Source organism: Grammomys surdaster, unplaced genomic scaffold, assembly GCF_004785775.1.
Source record: "Grammomys surdaster isolate TR1022 unplaced genomic scaffold, NIH_TR_1.0 137, whole genome shotgun sequence".
Taxonomy (NCBI): Eukaryota; Metazoa; Chordata; class Mammalia; order Rodentia; family Muridae; genus Grammomys; species Grammomys surdaster.
The window spans coordinates 4,592,343-4,615,828 of NW_021604595.1; the positions used below are offsets into that span (position 1 = coordinate 4,592,343).

The window sequence follows — 23,486 nt, forward strand, 5'->3', positions numbered from 1 at the left end:
ATATCTGTGAGTATATGTATGTGTGTATATCTGTGAGTATATGTATGTGTGTATATCTGTGAGTATATGTATGTGTGTATATCTGTGAGTATATGTATGTGTGTATATCTGTGAGTATGTGCATGTGTGCATATCTGTGAGTATATGTATGTGTGCATATCTGTGAGTATGTGCATGTGTGCATATCTGTGAGTATAGTATGTGTATGTGTATATCTGCATGTCAGTATGTATATGGCTATACGCATATGGACACAGAATGTTTTGTAGAAGATGGTTTTGAAGACCTGGTAAGCTTCTGAACTGAGATTTGAGGTATCTCATTAAGGGAAGTGAGGCAGGAACCTTCTAATTAGAGGATGCTCCACCAAGCATCTTCTAGAGTTGACTGGTACTTATGATGTATTTTGTTACCTTGGGAAAGCTTAGGCGGACAATGAGGACATTTTAACACAGATGAAAATAGAAACCAAGTGAAAGCTGGAAAGAGGCTAGCCCTTCCCAGGAGGTAACAGCAGCTGCTGATATTCCTAGGGCTTACCATATTCCAGCCCTGGCCAGTCTTTCTTTTCCTGTGTGAACTTACGGCAAGCTAGCATTTGTATTGAACATGGGTTAGCACTGGTATTGTTCTCACTTCAGAGATGAGAAAACTGAGGCACCAGAAACTAACTTTCAGCAGGGGCATCAAGACAGCCGGGGTTAACAATTCACACAATCTGGACTCTTAGCATCTTCCCTCCGCAGTGGCGGCAGGATGTTTGATAACTGAAAGCAGAATGTTACTTGAAGTGACCCGGCACTCTTTGTGTCCTGTGCATCACTTCATCCCACACAATTCTCTTAACAGCTTGGGCTGATGATCATCTCCGTGTTCATTCTCCGTATGTATGTCTCTCTTGAGCAAGCTTAGTACGTATGTGCATGTGACTGATGTGTCTCACGTGCCATCTGCCTTGCTTTAGGCAGAGTTATCTCGTGCCCCTGGAAATCGCCAAGTAGATTAGGCCTACTGACCAGTGAACCTCAAGAACCCATCTTGCTGTTCCTACCTAGTGCTAGGATTACAGGCACGTGACTCCACACCAGGATTAATAGGAATTCTAGCAGATGAGACTCGGGAGCTCAAGCTTGTAAGGCAAGGACTTTGCTGACTAAGCTATCTCCTTCGCCCATCTCCATTTTCTTTCTTCTTATTAATAAATGTGTATTGTGCTTGCCTGCTTGTCTGTGTGTGCCCTATATGCATGCAGGTGCTCACAGAGGCCAGAGAGGGCGTCAGAACCTCTGAATGAAATCACAGGCAGGTAAGCTGCCCAGTGTGGATTCTAGAAACCAACCTGGGTCCCCAGTAAGAACTTAAGCATCAACCCATCTCTCCATTTTCTTAAAGAGCAAAATAAACCTTACAATACTAAATGGTTCCTTCTAAAGGCACCAATTGTGAAAGCCCTGCAGCTAGGAAGCTAGCCCAGGTCTTATGGAACTCAAAGCTAGCCATGTATTTCAAGCCACTAGTAAGCACTGCGGTTTCCAGAGTGAGTCTCAAGTGTAAGGATTTAGCAAGGCATTTCTCCCTCTAGTCTCTGATAGGCTCATCATCCGACAGTCTTACACAGCTAAGGATTTCAGAGTGGAGTATCCCCTTCTTCCATGAGACCCAGTATTGAAAACTAGGCTGAAGAATATATAAATACTCTGACATCTCTCGTGTCGTGCAGTCATTGTGACAGTGTACCTAGATCATAGGACATCTCCATTCATCCAGGAAGAATGTAGATTTTTGATTGTTGAATGAATACCGAATGGAGTTAATGATGCCTAGCCGGGGTGAAGATGAGCAGTTGGCAGGCGAACACTGTAGATTCTGGGAGCTGGTTCAAACATCCTTAATGTTCTCTTGGCTTCATGTGGTCCTTGCATGTGAGCCCCGGGAGAGGCTGCCATAATTGTTCTGCTTTCTGATTGAAAACAGCTGCAGGTAGCAGGTCAGAACATTGTCGGTTTTGCTGGTGATTGGGAACGACCCAGGCATCTCGGGCTCCACTCTGCAGCCTCGCTCTGAAATAAACGGAGGTAGAAAGTAGGTTTTGCACTTGCTGAGCTTTTCAAAACGAACCATTCATCTTCCGAGGGTCAGAACGCAGCCATCCATTCACAGAAGTGTGAGTCATACGCCCCTGCCCCCCGCCCCCACCCCTGGTTCTAAAGCAAACGTTTGTTTCAGAGAGAATTCTTACCTTGGCAGGTTTTTTACAACTACCCTTTCTCCACTTGAATTAGGGTGGTTTCAATAAAACCGTTGTCTTTGTAACAGCTTGTTCCTTCCCATAAATCTAAAGGCTTCTGAAGTGTTTCAGTAAGGTTGGTGTTAAGAGGGTGATGATGTCAGATCCTCCTGAATGGACCTAGCAACAGCACCTCGGACAGTCTATGGCACTGCCTGATCTGGGCCGTCTCAGGTCGTCATTTCACTAGTGGGTCCATGTTAGAAAGGGAATTTCCAAGGTAGATTCTTTAGAGGTGCAGCTTTTTGTGACCTCCAGATTGTCATCCAGCACAGTACCACACTTAGAATCCACAAATCCATCCATCCGCTAGAGAGGGTAAAACGGGGTACCCACAAAGACAGGAGTCACAACATCCGTTTGGTGCCTGAGGTGAGATTTACACTGCCGTGAACATCCAGAACCAAGGATGACCAGGGTGGGAATAGCTCTGCCGAGATCTCAGGAGTTGTTACTGAAGGATGAAGTAGTAGACAGGGACCTGCTATGGGCAAATGCTATGGGCAGTGCCGTAAACTGTCCAAGGTGCTGTTGCTAGGTCCATTCAGGAGGCTCTGACATCATCACCCTCTTAACACCAACCTTACTGAAACACTTCAGAAGCCTTTAGATTTATGGGAAGGAACAAGCTGTTACAATGTGTGTATGTGCGCATGCGTGATATGTATGTGGCCTACGGGGACATGTGCCACAGAAGGCACACGAAGGGCAGAGGGCAGAAGGTAGCTCTGTGGAGTCAGCTCTCCCCTTCCACTTTCTTGTGGATTTCTAGGATGGAACTTGGGGTGCCATACTTGTACAGCAAATACTTTTACCCACTGAGCCATCTTGCCAGCCCTGTGTCATAGTTTTTAGAGAGTTTTGGTTTTGGGGATGCCCCCCCAAAGCTCAGCAATGAGATACAGACAAATTCTACAGATATTCTGGGAACCTGTGTGGCTACACAGAACCAAGGTAGGGGGCAAGGCTTTGATGTCCTTCAAAAACAGTTACCATTTGTTCACAAAGTATTGCAACCATGAAGTGTCCTGTATAGTAATTGAAGTATGCCTGATATAAAATGTATTCTTTTAACTATTTCAAGGGTACAGCCTAGGGGCATTAAGTATTGCTATGTTAGGAGCAACAATACCGAACCAAAGTCAACTTAAAGAAGGAAGATCTGTTGTAGTGGGGAAGATGCTAAAGTAAGCGCAGGAGCTGGTCTTATCCCAGGTTCATAGTCAGGGCAGTGGAAAGCCCCGAGGAGGTGAGCCAGGGGATAAAACCTAAAGTCTAGATATCCATGTACTCCAGTGAAGGTCTCCCTCCTCCTAAAGGTCCCACAATCTTCCCAAACAACACCACGAGCTTCAATCCAGGTGCTGAGCCCAAGTACCCACGGAACAGCACTTCTTGTTCAGACCTCATCAGATGCCAGCTTCATTCATACCTGCCACGACTAACCCATACCAGTCATGACAAACTCATACCTGCCATGACTAACCCATACGTGCCATGACTAACCCATACCTGCCATGACTAACCCATACCTGCCTTGACTAACCCCTACCTGCCATGTCTAACCCATATTTGCAATAGTGACAGTAGTCATTCTTTAGGGCCGAGCCCTCCCCACTGACCTTATCCTGTTGCCCAACACTGTTGCTTTAGGGATTGCATTTCTAAAATAACCTTCAGGTTACACACAAACCGTACTACCCATAGACTAGAAAACCACACAGAACGGAAACCAGTATACCCTTTATTGAGAGTTGGCAAATGAACTTAAGAATTATCTGGAAGTTTCCCATCGAGGGCCAAGGATACCTTAAATCCCTCCCAGAATGCTTTAGTCCCTTTTTAAAAAAAATTTCTTCTAATTTGATAGAGGTTTTCATATCCTCAACTCGTAGAAGTCTTGGTCCATCCTAATTTCAGGAAGTCCAGCCCCCTGGTGGTCCATAGTGCAGGATATAGGATGTAGCTGTCAGGGCACTTAGCTTACTGATGTGCAGAGAAGCAGCAAGAGCGTGCATGTGTGAGTCTGCTGGCAGCCCTCCCTGTAGGGGAAGGAGATTCTCCATCTCCCCACAATGCCTTTTGGGAATTACTCATCCGAAAAGTATAAAAGAGCAAACAGAATCAGACCAGGAACGTTGAGCTTAACCCTTGCCAAGAAATGTCACACTTGAATTTCACATCCAGTCTTTCCGAGTGTTCTCCCTGTGTGGAATCACTCTCGGTTTTTTTGGAGTGAATGGAATCCTGTCTTGGGAATGATTATAAATACGGCCCTATTAAGCAAAGAAAGGCAATACACTTTCAAACAGCCATGCAGATGGGAGAGAAAGAAAAGCCCAGCTGTTTGACAGGCTGGGTAGTTAGAAAGAGGAAGGTTGATGTCATCACAGGACCAGGAAACCCAGGCAACAGAGAATGGCGGCTGATTGCTGGGAAACAGTGAAGGGACGTCTGCGGAATCCTAGGTATGATGGTTATCATCGATCGAGCGTGGGCATTATACCAGGCTCTGTGCAAACCAGTGTCTCCCCTTTCAATCAGCAGAGAGATTACTGATAGAATTACATGTTGGGTAAGTAATTATCTCCTTAAAGATGAATGTATAATTCAAGTAAAATAAAAGTTGCATTAGGAGGAAAGGAAATTTTAGAAGATCATGTAGTCAGGTAGAAGTGAAGCTAGGATTGGAATCTGCCCTTTCCTTGACCTTACACCGCCATTTGCCATGTCCTTTGTCATTACACCGCAGCCTGTTCTTGAACATCTTTGAGTCCTTCCTCATCAGTAGCAGCCACACATGATGGGACACATCGGCAATTTCAGCATTTGTGGGAATAAGGAGAACCAGGTCAGCCTGAACGACGGGAGAACCTGTCATGGGGGAGGAGGGGAAAGGTGGAGATAGGGGGATATATATGTGTATGTGTGTGTATGTGTGTATGTGTGTGTGTATGTGTGTGTATGTGTGTGTGTGTGTGTGTGAGAGAGAGAGAGAGAGAGACAGAGAGACAGAGAGAGACAGAGAGAGACAGAGAGAGAGAGACAGAGAGAGACAGAGACAGACAGAGACAGACAGAGACAGACAGAGAGACAGAGAGACAGGGAGAGACAGTCAGATCACATCTGTTTCACCTTCCTATTATTAACAATAACATTAACATTCTGTATTGATATTCTGTGGAGAAATGCTTCCTGCGCTCTACAGGAAGCTCTGTGTTACAGGACATTGTCAGGAGCTGAACACAGCAGGGTCACTTCCTCCCCGTCTGGCAACACTGCCCTGATCAGTTGTTGGCTTGTCCCAGCAGCCTCAGGGCTGTAGCCACATGGAAGGCCACCTTCCCCTGTCCTTAAAGCAGTTTACATTAGACCAGATCAAGATCCCTGAAGGTCCCCGTGACTCTTCCCGGCCATCCAGCCCAAGTGGCAGATCGCCAGCCATGCAGGCGCCTCGGGAAGCTGTTCCAGCACAAGGGACACTGGAAAGCTGAACAATTTCTGCTTCGGCACTGAAACCAGGAAAAGTCCTGACAGAAAGGCATTTCCAGCTTTTCTCAAAGACTCTGACTCAACCCCTGCGGGACAATTCTCTGGGACCTCTTTGGATCCAGATGGTCATTTTCCTGTCTTGAGCCTTTCCAGGAATTCCAGAGTGGGCAGGCAGCCAGAGGACACTGGCCACACTGAGGTCCAGCCACATTCTCCATGTGAGCAGCTTCTACAGACGTCCCCCCTGTCCCCTCCATCCTGGTCCAGACATGCTCCTGGGCTGACAAGAGCCAGGGACATGTGTGGTGTACCCACACCACAAGACAGCTGTTGAGATGTCTCTGGATACCCACCCTCCACCCAGTGTTCTCTATCACCACATGGACCAGAACAGCATTGAGCCTGAGGACAGCTTCATCCAAGCCTTCGTGAAGACTGCCTCTCTGTCATACTGACACATACCAGCAAATAGTATGTCCCACAGAAAGACAAACAGGGCAAGACTCAGGCTACCTGCCAATCAAGGACATCAAGACAAGGCAGCCACTCCACCAGTTTGTTATCCAGTGCCAACTGGTCAGCTCCAAAAACATCAGTATGAGTAACAGTATATAAACTTAGCAGGTTATATTTAGGGATATATATGTATCAGACATATAGATACATGTATGCAATAGCTGTTGGTGGGAAAAAAAAGAGGGCACTCGTTTGAATGCAAGAGGGAATATATGAGAGAATTTACAGGGAAGAAAGGGAGTGGGTGGTGGGATGCAACTATATTATCTCAAAAAAGGAAAAGGGAGAAAAAAGGGCAAACCACCCAGAGCATCTGAGGAATCCTTATGGCTGGCTATCCTAAAAGCTTTTAATCAGAAGGACCACTCTGCCCTAAACATAGCTTCGCTTAGCTATTGTGTACCCAAATGGGACTTGTGCTATTTAGAGAGGCTTTAAATGTTTTAATCATGTTAAGTGTTAAATTCAGTCATATTCATTATTCCTCCCCCCAAAATTTCTGGGCACCTTCAAATATGCAACCCCCCCCAAAAAAAGTGTCCATGTTATTAAACAATAAGGCCTCCTTTCTTCTGCTTCACCTTGACTGACAACCCCACTGCCCCAAGACTACAGCCATGCACTATAGGGCCTCACAGCCTCGCTTTTCCTCAAAGGCACCGTGGTGTGCGGCTGCCTCCAGCTAAAGGGGGGTGGGTGGTCTGTGTAGGATGCTCACCAAAACTCAGACCTTCCTTCTCTTTCTAGGCTGCTTCTGGTGTTTTGGGACTGAGTCTTGCAGCCTCCAATTCCACAGTGCTGGGTTTACAGGTGTGTGCCTGCACACCTAGCCTGAGTGTGCCAGACACACAGAGAGCTTGCCTAGAAGACACGTGGGTGCCCCATCAGGGCTGGAGTTACAGTGGCCCGAGTCACACTGAGCTTGGGGGCTGGGTCGGGGGGACACCAACAACCATGTTGCTTGCCTAGGAAAGACAGTCTGGTTTCTCTTGTTTTGTCACCCCAGTACATGACACTTAGTGTCACAAAAACTAACATCCTTGTTCAGTTTTCATATAGTACAAGGTTTATTGGGACATTCTCAGCCCATTTATGTCTTGGCAATGTTTTTCCATTCAGCACACAGTGGGTAGGGAGCCACTCTTTGTCAACACACTGTTGCAACAACAATGCTTCCAGTGTAGAGTGTGTCGTACATCACCACTGGAGTCCCAAACCTAAAGAAGTGGCATACACCTGTAATCCCAACACTCAGAAGGGAGAGGCGGGAGAATCCAAAAGTCAAGGTCATCTTCATCAACATTGCATATTTGTGAGCCAACCTAGGCTACCTGAGATCCTGTCTCAAAACAAAACAAGAACCAGTCCTAGACTTCATTTAAACCATTCTTCAGCCAGAGTTCTTCAACTAAGCTAATTGAGCCATTAAAACCGAGGCCAGGCATTTATTTTTATTCTCATTAATCTTAATTTTCTTGGTTCTATGCCATCACTTCCAGCCTCTGAGGATATATTTGCATATTAATCACAACACACTAAATATCCCTTCCAGCCTTCTGCTACCTCTAAAGATGATAACCAAAACACTAATAAAATGCTGAACAGTGCTGAACGGAAGATAGTGCTGAGAAGACCTGTCCTGGGACCTGTGCTGACACTGAGCAGCGAAGGCCCGCCGAAGAGAGGGAAAGTAAAGAAAGTGGTTGGGGCGTGAATACAGATCCACTTCCGCTGAGGGAAGCCTCATCAGTCAACCCTGAGGATGTCTAGTTAGGACAATTGCCTCATTCCTGAACACTCCAAGGATGTTGGGATTGGGCTTGTTTTTCAAAGTTACCAAACTGAAGGACCTCTGTCCATTGCACCCAGAATTTCTTCGAGTGATAAAGTCAAATGGGAAGGCTCGAGGTGAGACTTCAAGTAGTCTTACCGTGTCCTCGTGGCCTCTGTCATTACACCAAGGGTTCCATCTCCCAGGATGGTTTAGTATCCCTTATCCAAAGTGTTTAGGACAAGAAGTGTTCTTCATTCACTACCTTCTCAGTTTTAAGTATTCGTGCACATAAAATGAAATCTTAAGAACAGGACCCAAACATGTATTTGAGCTTTTCTGATGGAGAAAATCATCTTCGTTTTATGTAATATTTTTAGTGAACCTACCTTGTGACTCCAGTCCACCATGTGAGGCCAGGTGTGGAATTCCTCACGTGTGTCCTGCGCCTGCTCACAGACTTGGGGATTTGTGGAACATTTTGTGTTTGGAATTTGCAGGTTTGCGGTGCTGAACCTGCCTTAACCCTGATGAGCCGTCTACATTTCTTCCTCTTATTTGTGAAAGCCCGGGGGTGGGGGGGCACATCCAGCTCACTCACACGGAGAAGGTCACGATTGTGTGTGTAGAAACAGCATTTCCACTTAATCCTCATCCTTGAAATGTGTTTTTAAAGGCCGTATGTGTCAAATTCTAGAAGTGCCTTCTATTCTAAGCAGCCAGTTGTTATTTACAGACCTTAAAATCAGTGGTCATCCATCCCCACAGAAGATGGAGATCCAGCACAGAAGGACCTTGCCACTTCTCATCCAGGATAGTAGAAAAAACAAAATGGAACCAAACGAGCAAAAGCATCACGTGACCTGTATAGACCGCATAATAGCCTAAAGGCATGGCCAATCTTCAGAGACCACGGGTGACCCCTATACCTTTGAAGGTGGCAGATGCAAAATTATAAATTTACTTAAAACATCATCAGATTCATTTTGGGGAGAAAATATTGTGGGAAAAAAATCTCATTGAGCAGTTCTAAAGTGTGAACTTTCTAGGTAACAATATGTCACAATGTCAAACTGCTGAACAAACCTACAAACTTAAATCATGTTTCTGTATAGATTTTGAGATAATGAGAGTCATAAAAGGAGAAACTACTAGTATTTTGTGAAAATAAGGATACCAGTTAGGAGTGAAGGAAGGACAGAATGCAAAAATAGAATAAAATATAATGATACTTACATGTGTAATGAAAATACCAGTGTGCTCCATGGTGCCCCCTAGTGGTGTAGTAAAAATCCAGCAGGATCCAGTACCACCTCGTGGAAGATGCAAGCATTTCAGAGAGCTGAACAGAGAAAAAAACTCATCACCTCCAGTTGACCATCTTGCATGGTAAACACTCCCATTTAGGAGAATGCCTAGAATGGTAGCAACTGGGGAGCTGTGGCCAGGAAGATCTCTTGAGTCCAGACAACATAGCAAGATCCCTCTTCTGTTAAAAACTGTTATTCTAGGCAGAGAGATGGCTCGGTGGGAAGAGGCATTTCCACCAAGCCTGACAACCTGAGTCAGATTCTCCAAGTCACAAATGATGGACAGAGAGAACCAGCTCCACAGTGTTGTTGTTGAATTGCCACATGTATGCTGACAGCCCATGTCAATAATAATAATAATAATAATAAATGTCTTAATCATAAACTTTTAAAATATAAGCAATTAGGATGGTAGCCTGAGATTTGCTTCAGTTCAGCCTGAGACACTCCTGTATCTTTATTAATTGCGCTATCCTTGTTTTATTAAAGCTAATCTCCAGCAAAGGTACTGCTCTTTATCCGTGGATGCTTTTTCAGGATGAGTTTGAATTTGTCAGCAGTGACATATGATGCTGAGAGATCGAGCTAAATGGAGAGTACTTACTTGCTGGGCATCCACAAGGTGCTGGGTCTGATCCTCGGTCCTAAAAATAAATACATAGACTTGATATCTCTTGTTAGTTCATTAACAGAAGCTCAGCCCCGTTAGTGTTCGGAGCTGAAGAGCCAGCCAGCCTCTATCAGATAAGTAGTATAAATAAATCCTTGTGCCTCTGAGAACCATTTCGGCCTTCATGGGAGCTTGCTGGTTTTGCATACTGCAGGCATGTGCTCAGACAGTTTTCTGTTTGCCTGTTGCGAAAGACTGTCCTGAATGTGTTTGACATTTTACTTGGCTTTGAAAGGACTTTCATGCCCCCTGCGTTTTCTTCCCTCGAGCTGCCATGAGCTAATTAACCTATTCCCTCGATGGCTGGGACTACTACTGTATGCAAATGCTCTCATTTCCTATTCTGACATATCACTCTTGCATAAACATCGCTAATGAAATCCTGCGGTGTTTTATACAGCAGTGCACCTGTGCCGCCAGCAGGGGGCGCATGGAACGGTTCTCTGCATAGACCTCAGCAATGATTAAATGATTATGTTTCCTTGCCAGCTGGTATGAGAAAGCTGGAGCTGGACCAGAAAGATAGCTCAGTGGTTAAGAGTACTAGTTGCTCTTTGCAGAGAACCCAGGTTCAAGTCCCAACAACTCCACTTCCTAGGGATCTGATTTCCTCTTATGACTTCTGTGGGCAACTGACACACATGTAATATACATACATGTGGGCAAAACACTTATACAGATAAAATAAAATAAATAAGTCTTTTTAAAGTTAGAGCTTAATGGTCCTCTTTCTTAAGAGTAATTCTCCAAGTCTAGAGAGAAAAGATTGGTATTGATATTTTTTTAAGACAGCAAAAAATAACAATGCTTTAGACACTTTGGGGATTTGATTTTAGTCTGTCCTTAATATGGATTTATAAACACTGGGTTTAAATGATTCTCTGTCCTCCTGATAGGAGAGGGTCCTCCAAAATAAAGTTATTTAAGACATAATTCCTTACCCACTTTCGGTTTTTCCACATCTTCAGGTACATGCTATTTTTAATTTCGTCAGCATGAGACTTCTTTGGGTCCCCATGTTTAGTGGCTGCCCAGTCAGTGTGAGGGGCCCTTTTCTTATTGCAATAACTCTGGTGTTCAGACACTGAATGTCTAAACCTCCACTTCCCTGTACACATTTGCATTCTCAGGTTCTATCTGCCTGGTCCAACTCATGAGGGAGGAGCAGCTTCTCGTGTCATTTGTCACTTTGCTCTGGTATTTCTTGGTGATGTTGAAACAAAACAAATGAGAGTTATTAAACCATCCTCACCCCAGGTGGAAGTCGGAAAGTGAGGTCTGGAGAGTAAAGCATTTACCACACAGTCACACAACTGTGAGGCTATGAGTTTGACCTCTAAAACCTATGCAAAAGCTGAACGGTAGACCATGTGTCTGTGACCCCAGCACTCTTCTGACAGTATGGATTCTGGACAAAAGAGAATCCTTGGAAGCTTGCAGGCCAGCTGGTCTGGCTTACGAAATAGTGATGAGACATCCCCCTCCCCCAATCTCAAGCAAGATGGAACCAATCTCTGAAGTTGTCTTTCAACTTCTGCATGCATATTGTGACATGCACACACACACACACACACACACACACACACACACTATAACCTGGATGAGAGCAGTTTGGAATTGTGTGATAGAAGAATGGGGAGCTGAGCAAAGGGTTATGCTTCGCTGTGGATCTTGCTGTTGACTCAACACGGACACAGCTTGAATTGTTAAAGACAGAGCTTACAGTATGAGTTTGGCTCTGTCTGGTAAAGGCTTAAGAGTTTTCGGTTTGATTTGGTTGTTTGTTTGACTGTTTCTTTGTCTGTTTGCCTGCTTCCTTACTTTTTCTTCCCCTTTAAACAGGGTTTTTCTTTGTAGCTCAAGTTGGTCTGGAACTTACCATAAAGCCCAGGCTGGTCTACAAAGTCCCAATCTTCCTGCCCTAGCCTCCCACAGGCTGAGAGTACAGACACTCATGACCATACCCAGTTTGGGGGGGGGGTCTGTTTTAAAGTCAGATCATAGGAAAAAGAATTTGAGGAGGAAATGTATTCAAGTTCCAACCCCAGAACTGCAGCTCCCCAAATCAGAGCCTCTGATGTTGCTTCCCTCCAAAGCTTCTCCCTGTCTCCTGCTGCTAGCGTGTTTCACATCGGTCACCCTGACAGTCTACCCCATGCCAGGTAGACATTGTTCACACAAGGGTGGTGACGCAGAATTCAGTGTCTCCATGAGACTGAGACAGGGATTGCTCTGTAAGAGTTCCTGGCATCACGACGTGGCTGGGTTTGGACACGTGGTTGTGATTTGTCCGGCAAAGGTTTCATCTCATACTCATAGTGAGCAGGGCCCTGCTGGTGGGGGTGGGAGGAGGAGGAGGAGAGGTGGGGGGAGAATCTTCAGAGACAAACTTGGAAGAGAAGAAGGCACATGGGTGAAGCAAGTCCTAACTTGTATTAAGGAAACTTTCAAGCCCTTGGTTCTATTTCACTTACATAGTCATGTGCTTACTTATGTATCATATTTATGAGACTGCATCTTATATTGTAGCACACGGAAGCCTAAGGTCTGTGGTCATTCTCCTGCCCCAGCCACCATGGCAGGGTTCATTTTACATATTGTGTTTGGTCTATTTTTTTAAAAAACTAGCATAGTAACTGTCTCAAAGATGTCTTAGTATTTCCTTATAAATGACTGTACATAGAATTCCCTTGAGACTTACAGTGAGAAGTATTATTTTGGGATACTGCTGCTGAGTTTGGGGTATAGGAGTATATTGTGGGAGGCACTGTTAAGATAGGGGGGCACTACCATAGATTAAGTGTAGCCCTGAAGCCAGGTGAAATCTTAACAGTATTGGTTCTGGCCTTGAAGCTGAAGAAATAGCCCAAAGACTCATTGGGCATCTCTATTCCAAACCTGCTCCTTCACAAAGCCCAGCTTCTGGGATCTCATTTGACTGAGATAAAATTGCTCAGGTAAAGAAATGACAGGGAATGGTACCAATCTTTCTGTGAAGACAATTTACAGAAATGCATCACAAAAGCAAAACAAAATCTGGGGGTCAGGGTGGATGGTTACTGTGAACCCAGCCTTTGGAAGGCTGAGGCAGGAGGATCATGAATTCAAGGCCAGCCTTCATTACACAGACAATGTAAGGCCAACCTGAGCAATAAGAGATGCTGGAATAAAAGAAAAAAGTGACCATCCCCCCTCTAAGAAAAGAAGAAAAGAGTGGAAGAAGAGAGATGGGGCAGAGAAATGTTTGAATTGCTGAGTTGCCTACTCTTATTTTATTAAGAAAGTAATAAAACCTGGGCTGGAGAGATGGCTGGTGGTCAAGACAGCCACTTACTGCTCTTGTAGGAGACCCAAGTTCAAGTCCCAGCACCCACAGTGTGATTCACGACTCCCTGTAACTCCAGTGTCATCCAATGCCCTCTTGTGGTCTCTGTAGGCACTGGCACATATGTGGTGTGCATAAACTCTCTCTCACACACACATACAAATAAATAAATTATAAGCAAATAAACAAATGTTTAAAAAAATGTACACCCTTAAACTTAGTCACTATCTTGAGTCTTACTAGCTCTTTAGACCAGGTAATATTTTATCTATTTTAACACTTGGGCCATAATCTGCTTTTGAAATTCCAACTGAGAGGGTCTCTTCTTAGTCTTGTTGGTAAGAGTGTTTTGGTTGGTGGGTTGACTGGTTGGTTTGGCTTGGTGGGGTTTCTCCCCTAGAGCTGATGTTTTGATTTTTTTCCCCTCTCTTCTCTCTTTCCTGTCCCCATCCCCCACTCCTGATCTCTCCTCCTCCTCCTCCTCCTCCTCCTCCTCCTCCTCCTCCTCCTCCTCCTCCTCCTCCTCCTCCTCTTCAGAATCCGGAGCTGCTACTGTCAGCCTAGAGAACCCACGGGGAGATGATTCCTCATGAAGGGCCTGGATCCCCTACAGAAATCCAATGTGACTCTCTGTTTATCAGACTAAAACCAGAGCCAGCCAGCCAGTGAGACAGCCACCGTGGAGGGGGGACGGCGAAAAATGAAATCCAATCAAGAGCGGAGCAATGAATGCCTGCCTCCCAAGAAACGTGAGATCCCCGCCACCAGCCGGCCCTCTGAGGAGAAGGCCACTGCTCTGCCCAGCGACAACCACTGCGTGGAGGGCGTGGCATGGCTCCCCAGCACCCCCAGCCGCGGCCATGGGGGTGGGCGGCATGGGCCAGCAGGGACTTCTGGGGAGTATGGTTTACAAGGAATGGGTTTACATAAAGCACTGTCCACAGGGCTGGATTACTCCCCACCCAGTGCCCCCAGGTCAGTCCCCACAGCCAACACGCTGCCCACCGTGTACCCTCCTCCTCAGTCAGGGACCCCGGTGTCTCCTGTGCAGTACGCCCACCTTTCTCATACTTTCCAGTTCATTGGGTCCTCCCAATACAGTGGGCCTTACACGGGCTTTATCCCTTCCCAGCTGATCTCCCCATCAGGCAACCCGGTCACCAGTGCAGTGGCCTCAGCTGCAGGGGCCACCACTCCATCACAGCGCTCCCAACTAGAGGCATATTCCACCCTGCTGGCCAACATGGGCAGTCTGAGCCAGGCACCAGGACACAAGGTTGAGCCCCCTCCGCAGCAGCACCTCAGCCGTGCTGCAGGATTAGTCAACCCGGGGTCCCCTCCACCCACCCAGCAGAACCAGTACATTCATATTTCCAGCTCGCCACAGAGCTCCGGGCGGGCAGCATCTCCTCCACCCATCCCGGTCCACCTCCATCCCCATCAGACGATGATCCCGCACACACTCACCCTGGGGCCTTCATCCCAGGTGGTTGTGCAATACAGTGACGCTGGAGGCCACTTTGTTCCTCGAGAGTCCACCAAAAAAGCAGAGGGCAGCAGGTTGCAGCAGGCTATGCAAGCCAAGGAGGTCCTAAATGGGGAGATGGAGAAGAGTCGGAGGTATGGGGCGTCATCTTCTGTGGAGCTGAGCCTGGGAAAGGCAAGCAGCAAGTCAGTGCCTCATCCCTATGAGTCCAGGCATGTGGTGGTCCACCCAAGCCCAGCAGATTACAGCAATCGCGATACCTCCGGGGTCCGTGGATCTGTGATGGTCCTGCCCAACAGCAGCGCATCCTCAGCCGACCTGGAGACACAGCAGGCCACACATCGAGAGGCCTCCCCATCCACCCTCAATGACAAGAGCGGACTGCACCTAGGGAAGCCCGGCCACAGGTCCTATGCGCTGTCCCCCCACACGGTCATTCAGACCACACACAGTGCATCGGAGCCTCTCCCGGTGGGCCTACCAGCCACGGCCTTCTATGCTGGCACTCAACCTCCTGTCATCGGCTACCTGAGCGGCCAGCAGCAAGCAATCACCTACGCTGGCGGTCTGCCGCAGCACCTGGTGATCCCAGGTACCCAGCCCCTGCTCATCCCAGTGGGCAGCCCTGACATGGACACACCTGGGGCAGCCTCGGCCATAGTGACGTCATCACCCCAGTTTGCTGCAGTACCTCACACGTTTGTCACCACCGCCCTACCCAAGAGCGAGAACTTCAACCCAGAAGCTCTGGTCACCCAGGCTGCCTACCCAGCCATGGTGCAGGCCCAGATCCACCTGCCGGTGGTACAGTCCGTGGCATCCCCTGCCACGACGTCACCCACGCTGCCGCCATATTTCATGAAAGGTTCCATTATCCAGCTGGCCAACGGGGAGCTGAAGAAGGTGGAGGACCTGAAGACAGAGGATTTCATCCAGAGTGCAGAGATTAGCAATGACCTCAAGATTGACTCCAGTACTGTGGAGAGGATCGAGGATAGCCACAGCCCCGGTGTGGCTGTGATACAGTTTGCTGTTGGTGAACACCGAGCCCAGGTAACCTTCACCAGGGTCATATAGGTAGGGGGCCCCTATCCTCATTCTGACAAGGTGATTGTTTTTAGCAGGTAGGGTTCCTATTGTCAACTGGGGATCAGGATATGTGTGTGTGTGTATATGTGGAGACAGAGAGAGACAGAGAGACAGAGAAACAGAGACAGAGACAGAGAGAGACAGAGAGACAGAGAGACAGAGACACAGAGATTGAGACCCTTCAGTGCTGAAGAAGAGCTCCCTTAAGAGAGAGCTACCTCAGATAGTATGGTAGGTCCTGAAGATGTGTCAAGGGGTGGGGCTCCTGTTCTTATAGGTTTGGGGTCATATGAGGAGGGGGTAGGGGTAGTTTAATACCACATGACCAAAGTCACAAAGTAGGAAAACACAGACACCCAGTACGTCCTGAAGTTTACAGTATCTAACAATGTCCATGAACCTCTGATTCTCCTGCCTCCGTCTCCAGAGGCATGGGATTAGAGGCCTGTAGCACCATGCCCAGTGTATTTGGTATTGGGAATCAGGCTCAAGACCTTATGCCTGCTAGGCAAAGACTCTACTAATTGAGCTAGATCTTAGCCTCCTTTCCAGAATCTTAAATCATCTTCCAACATTTACTTCAGTGCCTGTTTATATAGAACAGCAGAACAGCAGCTTTACTGACCACATTGCTGAGCGACAGCCAGGCTTGTTCCCCCCTCCCCCCCCCCGCCCTCCCTCCATGGGCACATCTCCCAAAAGACCAGATGTGGGATCTTAGTCAAGGTCACAGGCCCTGCTTCCCTGAAGCCTTTAACCTAGAATGTTCTTTATGGATAAATGCCACAGTCACCCAGTATTTGATAAGACCAAGAAAGTTTTCTGGGAAGTTCTGATTCCGAGGAGAAGATGATGGCATGTTTGTTTAGAGCATATAAGGCTATTGCTCACTTCTCACTCGAAATGACGTCAGCACAATGGCCTCTCACGCCCTAGGTGAATTGTGGAAACAGACCAAGATATATTCTTCCTCAGTTTTAGTCCTTAGAGTGAGATTCTGACCAGAGGCAATCAGGCAAAGCATTGATTTGTTTATTTGTTTCAATGCTGGGAATTGAACTCAGCAATCTCTGTGCATTTGCCCCTGCTCAGAACTCCTCAAAATGAATATACAAACCATGAAGAGACTGGCTTCCCTGTGATGTCAGACCCTGCTCTCTCCCTGACACACACACACACACACACACACACACACACACACACACCATTGCCTGACAGCAGGCTCCCAGCAGCATGACGGACAGACAGACCATCTATGTCTCTCCTGTGATGGAAAGTACCATTGCAAAGCTGGACCAGAGGCCTGTGGTCTGCTAATGAGACTTCTTGGGTTTGGGGCCACTGAAATAAAAGTACAAGGCTCAGACCCAACCAGTGATTTGTGGCTTTATTTTAGAAACCTATCAGAGATCGGCTGACATCATCGCAGCTGAAATGCTCCACAAGCAGTGCTTGCAGGAGTAGCAGGCTTGGAATCACAGAGCCAGCTGGAGAGAAAGGGAGGGGGTGGGGGGAGCCTGGTCAGGGAGAGACTGGCAGCAGACTTAATTGATCTTACGGTAGCTGACCTCCGTCTCTGGTATCTCTCAGAGGACCTTTCTCCCTAGCCTGAGCAGATGTCCAGGTCTCTGCAACTAGTTAGATATAGCTCACAGCAACACCCACAGGGAAATATAGAAATAGGCAAATTGTTGAACTTCTGAAGTAAAAAATCTCAAAATCAGTTAGGGAACTTGTGGAAGAAAGACAGTTTCTCTCAGACAGAAAAAGCTTTGTGATCCCGGACATAAATCCTGCAGGAGCAAAGATCTGCCAGGATGGTTGACTTCAGACAACCTCCAAGGTCCTTCCCAGAGAACACTGAGGGGTGGTGAGGAGAGCTAGCCAGACATGCCTTTGTGTGGGGCAGGTGACTTTTCCCAGTCCCCCCCCCCCCCAGCTGATGCTCTCTGTTCTCTAAAGCATCCTAACCTAAGGATGCTGTATAGAGACAATCTTCTCCGCTTGTTTTGTCTTTCATTGTTGGTTGGGGTTATTCAATTGTGTGTGTGTGTGTGTGTGTGTGTGTGTGTGTGTGTGTGTCTGTGTCTGTGTCTGTGTCTGTGTGTCTGTGTGTCTGTATGGTGTCTGTATGTGTATCTATGTGGTATGTATATATGTATGTGTCTATGGTATATGTATGCGTATGTGTGTATCTGTCTGTCTATGGTGTATGTGTGTATGTATGGTGTATGTATGTGTATCTGTCTGTCTATGGGGTATATGTGTGTATGTATGTCTATTGTATACATGTGTGTCTGTCTATGAGATATATGTGTGTGTATATGTGAGTCTATGGTGTGTATGTGTGTCTATCTATCTATAGAGTTTATGTATATGAATGTGTCTGTGGTATGTGCGTGTCTATGTCTGTCTGTAGTGTGTATGTGTGTGTAGTATACATATGTGTGTGTCTATGGTATGTGTGTGTATGTATGTGTGTGTGTTGGAATCTAGTTCTTTGTACATATTCCAGACAAGAGCTGTACTACTAAAGCTTTCTCACCATCACCTTCCTCAGCTGTTTGCTTGTTTTTGTTTTAAGCCTTCGATTTCCTGTCTTCCAGAACAAACAGAAAACTTGGTTGTTTTTATTTGCTTCAGTAATCAAAAGTTAAAAATATATTCAGGGGAGCTCCTAGTGACATCCAGCTAATCAGACATGGATGCTGTAGAAAAAGAAGTAGGGGTCTGTATTGGTGACTGTGAGTGTGTGGGGGGGGGGGAGAAGGAGGGAGGTGGGGAAGAGTTGTATATATGAGTGTAGGTACAAAAGCCCGTAGAGTCCATGAGGAAGCCAGAGAAGGATGTTGGCTGACTATATCTCTACCTTTCTACCTCCCTGCCTTACTCCCTTCAAATGGGGTCTCTTTCCTTTAGTCTAGGGTGGCTGGCCAGCAAGCCCTGGAAATGTCTGTTCTCCAGTGCCAGAGTTACAAGCATAAACAGCCACCATGGATTTTTATGTGGGTATTGGGGATTCAGACCCAGGTCCTCTTGTTTGAACAGCAAGTACCATTACCCATGGAGCCATGTTCCCACACCTTTGGCCACTATTTTTAAGGAGCTGAATCCTAACTTCTCTTGTGGAAAGATGACTCCAGTGTGGTCTCTGTTTGGCATTTATGATGAGGTAGTAATAGTATAGAAGGAAAATGCTTTTCTGTGTTTGTCACCCACTGTCTCTGGCTTTGCTGCACAGTGCACTGTTACACCCTCATAGAACAGCGCTAAGGGGGAGGCTATAAGCATTAGTCCCTATCCCTGTGTTTGCTGAGGAAAGCAAGCCTCTTTCCTCTCTAGGTGGACAAGTAACACATTCCACAAAGGCAGGGACAGTGTTCCTTCTGCTGTGCTTTGGTGCAGCCTGGGAGCCCCACAGGACATCAAATTTCTTTCTTTGGGTTTGTTCCCAAATATAACCCACTTCCTCTTCTCCAAGTATTGAGCCATAAGTCTCGGGCATGTCTCAGCTATGGGATCCAGAGTAGAGAAAAGAAAAAGGAATGCTAGCTTGCATGAATATGTGTATCCAACCATCAGTAGGAGCTAGACATGAGGGAGGACCAGAAGTCCACCCCTTCAGAGCAGCATGAGCACCAGTGTACAAAGAGAGGGCCTGTGAGAAATCGGCACTGGGAAAGCTCCTGTCCAAGAGCGCACCACTGGCTGCCTTTGGCTTCTGTCCTTCAGTGTCTCACTGTGGTAGCAACCTGCCCATCTCTGTCCTGGGCTCCTAGACTCAGCCTTTCTAAAGAGCTCCCAGGATGCACTCAGCAGCACCTTTGTAAAGTGCTCTGGCCCACTGCTTCCCTCTGGCTGCTGCTCTCCTCAATGCTGAGCTCTGTGTTATTAGGGCTGTCTGTCACTTCCCAGATCCTCCTGAGGTGACTGCCTCCCTTGCTTCCTTCATATTCACTGCTGTTTCCCTCTCCCACCATGGGCAGGTGCACACACTCCTTTGGCGGGCTATGATGCTGTGCTCACTGTGTGTGGATTGATGGCTTTTCTTTCATTCCACTGTTTCTCGGTTTGACTGCTGTGGACTGTGAGTCACTGGTGGCAATGTTTTAATGGATTAGCTGGATCCTAAAAATAGTCCAGGCACTCATGCAAGCAGTAAATAAGCCTGAATAGTCAGTCCCTTAGCTTCCAAGAGAAGCATGCTCAACGGTATCTACTGTTCAGGCTGGTAGAAACAAAACCAAATTCATCAAAATGCAAATGGTCAGTGGCCCAAGTAAGGGCCATGTGCTAGGTCTATGGACCAGTTGTAGAGGATATCTTACTTTCTCTCAGTTTTTATGTCAAAAGGCTCGCTCTAGGAATCTGAATCAAACCATTCTTATTAGTATGTGTCTTTTGACCCATGAGGTGGCATAGGGCTATAGTCCTAGCTACCTGGGCAGGAGGATTACTGGGCATCATAGCCATCAAAACAGAAGAAGTCTGTTGCTCTGCAGTGTTTTGGGGGGATGTAAGTTTACCCTACTTGATAGCCTTAGTCTTGATGTCAAGTTGCTTTAGACCATGGTCATTGTGGCTTGACTTTATTTCACTTTTCACTTTGCCTTATGAGTCATCCAATCTGACCTTAAACTCTTGGCAGTCCCCCTGTTTCAGACTTCTGAGTGCCAAGATCATAAACAGATTCCTGAGGCTCACTGGCTAGCCAGCCTAAGCTACTCTAGATCCAGATCAGTGAGAGACCCTGTCTCAAAAAGAGAGGGGGGGGGGCAGACAGACAGACAGACAGACAGACAAATGGTGACCAGAGCCATAGGAATTCCCAAGATTGTTCTCTGGATTCTGTGTGCACATATACTGGGGGCTGGTGAGATGGCTCAGTAGATAAAGACACTTGCCACCAAGCCTGACAAGGTGTGAGTTCAATCCCCAGAACCAATTCCCACAAGTTGTCCTCTGACTTCTCCACAAAACATACACACACACACACACACACACACACATGCACGCACACATGCACACACATATACAAGATAGATAGACAAATAGTTGTAAAAATAAATTTTAGAAATTATTTTGATTTTTAGCTGGCCAGTGGTGGCACAGGCCTTTAATCTCAGCATTTGGGAGGCAGAGACAGGCAGATCTCTGTGAGTTTGAGGCCAGCCTATAGAACTCTGTAGTGAGTTCTAGGGCAGCCAGGGTTACACAGAGAAATTCTGTCTTGAAAAACCAATATATAAATTTTATTACTTTAATTATGTGTGAGTTTGTACATATGAGTACAGTGTCCACAGAAGCCAGATGGGGCTCTGGAAGTCCCTGGAGTTAGAGTTGAAGCTGACATAGGTGCTAGGAACCTAATTCCGGCTCCCTGGAAGAACAGCAGTACATGCTCTTATCCTTTGAGCCAATTCTTTAGCCCCCAATTAAAATATAAAACCAGGCAGGCAGTGATGGCACATGCCTTTAATGCCAGCACTCTGGAGCCAGAGGCAGATGAATCTCTGAACTGGAGCCAGCCTGGTCTACAGAATGAGTTCTACGACAGCCAGTGCTATACAGAGAAACCCTGTCAAACAAACAAACAAACATCAAAAACCGTTACACAGTGTAGTAAGTTTATTATAACTGAGCCAGTATCAATAGGCTGCTATTGACTATAGCCCACAGTTTGAATTAGAGTTTACTCCGACTTGTGCCTTTTGAGAGTTTTCATAAATGCAGTGGGCCCTGTAGCCAGCCTTACAGTACCATCCAGAAGAGTTTAACCACTCTAAAGAACCTATATGCTTTTCTTGTTTACCCCTCTCCCAGTGTCACACCTTAGAGCACGAAGATCTACTAATCTTCACTGTTTCTAGTTTTGCCTCTTTCCAGAGTAGTCTATAATTAAGATCATGGAGGATACCATTTGTTACTTGACAGCATGTGTCTGAGGTTTTCCTCCATGTGTCGCTGAGGCTTTGATCGCTTTTACTTTTTGTTTCAATACTAAATATGAGATCTTTTCTTTTATCATTGTCTTTGTTGGCTTGTTTTGTTTTTTTTTGAAGTATGGTATCATTGTGTAGCCTTGGCTGTGAACCTCTTGCTGTAGCTTCCAATAGCTAGGATTGCACGCATGGGCAACCACAACTGATACTGAATGTGTATGTGTGTGTGTGTGTGTGTGTGTGTGTGTGTATGTATGTATGTCTTTACTAGGGATTGAATCCAGGACCTCATACATGTTCAGCAAACACTGTCACCAAGCTACCTTTCTAACCCATAATGCTAAATCATATGGGAATAGAAACTATGTAAGCTATCCAGTGCAGAATGGCACAGCATCTTCTGTGTGGTCACTGATTGGACAGTGTCCATCATACCCAAACATGGGCCTCCTGATGGGATCTTCCCATTGGAGAGTTCTGGGAGCCATGCCCTGACCTGTGATTTAGGGTTTGTGCTTGATGCTATCCCAGTGCAAGGATCTGGGTTTTCTGAGCAGTCCCAAAATGCTTCCACAAAAGGCTAAGTCATGTGGACTAGATACTTTAAATAGAATGCTCCCATGTCCTTTCACACTTTACTGAAGAGTTTTTATTAATGATTTTTAAACACTGAAATCAGTAGCTCACTCTCAGCCTCTTCATCCTCACTATGGAGTTCTCTGTTTTGTTTCGCGTTAGGAACATAGTCCTACAGATCCTTCAGAGGAAAAGAGCAGGTAAAAAAAGATTTTGTAATTTCACTCCACAGGCAATCAGGAGCTCCAAGCTCAATAATTTGACCCAAAGCAAGACGTACTCACTAAAAGTAGCTTCAGAGAAACTGATGGCTTATAGCTCTAGAAGGAGGTAGAGGAAGGAGGAGATGGTGCTAACTTGGGGGCAGAGAGGAACACGCTTGGTAAAGCAGATACCCTACACATTTGTGAAAACAGAGAGTCTCAGGAAGGAAGAAGAAACGTGTTTAAACAACAGACGTTCTCTCTTCCTTCTGCCCTGCTTTTGGTGAAATGTCCATATGTGTGTGTATGGATGCAGTACTAATCTAAGATTGAAATATGCAATCAAACAGCAGAGCTATCTATGTGTGTATAGTGTTTAGATACACTCCTTGTGGACTAACTCTTACCGGGATTTTATGGTGTTTCTCACATTGAAGTGCTAAGTGCAATATTAAAAGCTAGTCCTTAACAGTGATGTGAATGCACAGTTATGAACCAGGAAGTGAGGTCTCACTGCCTCCAAGTCTGGCTTTCTCCATCCAGATGGACAACTGGAAGAGATAATTTCAGTGGAGTGAGTACAGGAGGGAAGTTGTCGTGTATGTCTCAAGTGGAACAGTAGGAAAAGGAGAGGAGGAGGGGGAGGTGGGAGGTGATAGGCCCTTAAAAATGACAGATACTCCTTCCAAGAGGCTTGCTGTCTTTAGAGGCTTAATCGAGACCATCCTGGAAAATGTTTGCATCCCTGATGGAAAAAGGAAGGGAGGGAGGAAAAGAAACATTAAAACATAATCCCATGAAATTATGATCCCCTTAATA

At 46.2% G+C, this 23,486-nt stretch overlaps 1 protein-coding gene across 2 annotated transcripts in view; it reads left to right on the forward strand.

Annotated features, from left to right (window-relative positions):
* The window catches only part of Atxn1 (ataxin 1), a 176,794-nt gene that overhangs the window by 147,403 nt on the left and 5,905 nt on the right, over nucleotides 1-23,486 (forward strand). The window contains exons 1-2 of one of the 2 annotated variants that reach the window (XM_028763153.1): nucleotides 5,055-5,138; nucleotides 13,909-15,910. In XM_028763153.1, coding sequence (XP_028618986.1) covers nucleotides 14,072-15,910 — 1,839 coding nt within the window. In that variant the 5' untranslated portion in view covers nucleotides 5,055-5,138; nucleotides 13,909-14,071. Of the gene's footprint in view, nucleotides 1-5,054; nucleotides 5,139-13,908; nucleotides 15,911-23,486 lie in introns of those variants that run through there. The other variant, XM_028763152.1, reaches the window with a different exon arrangement.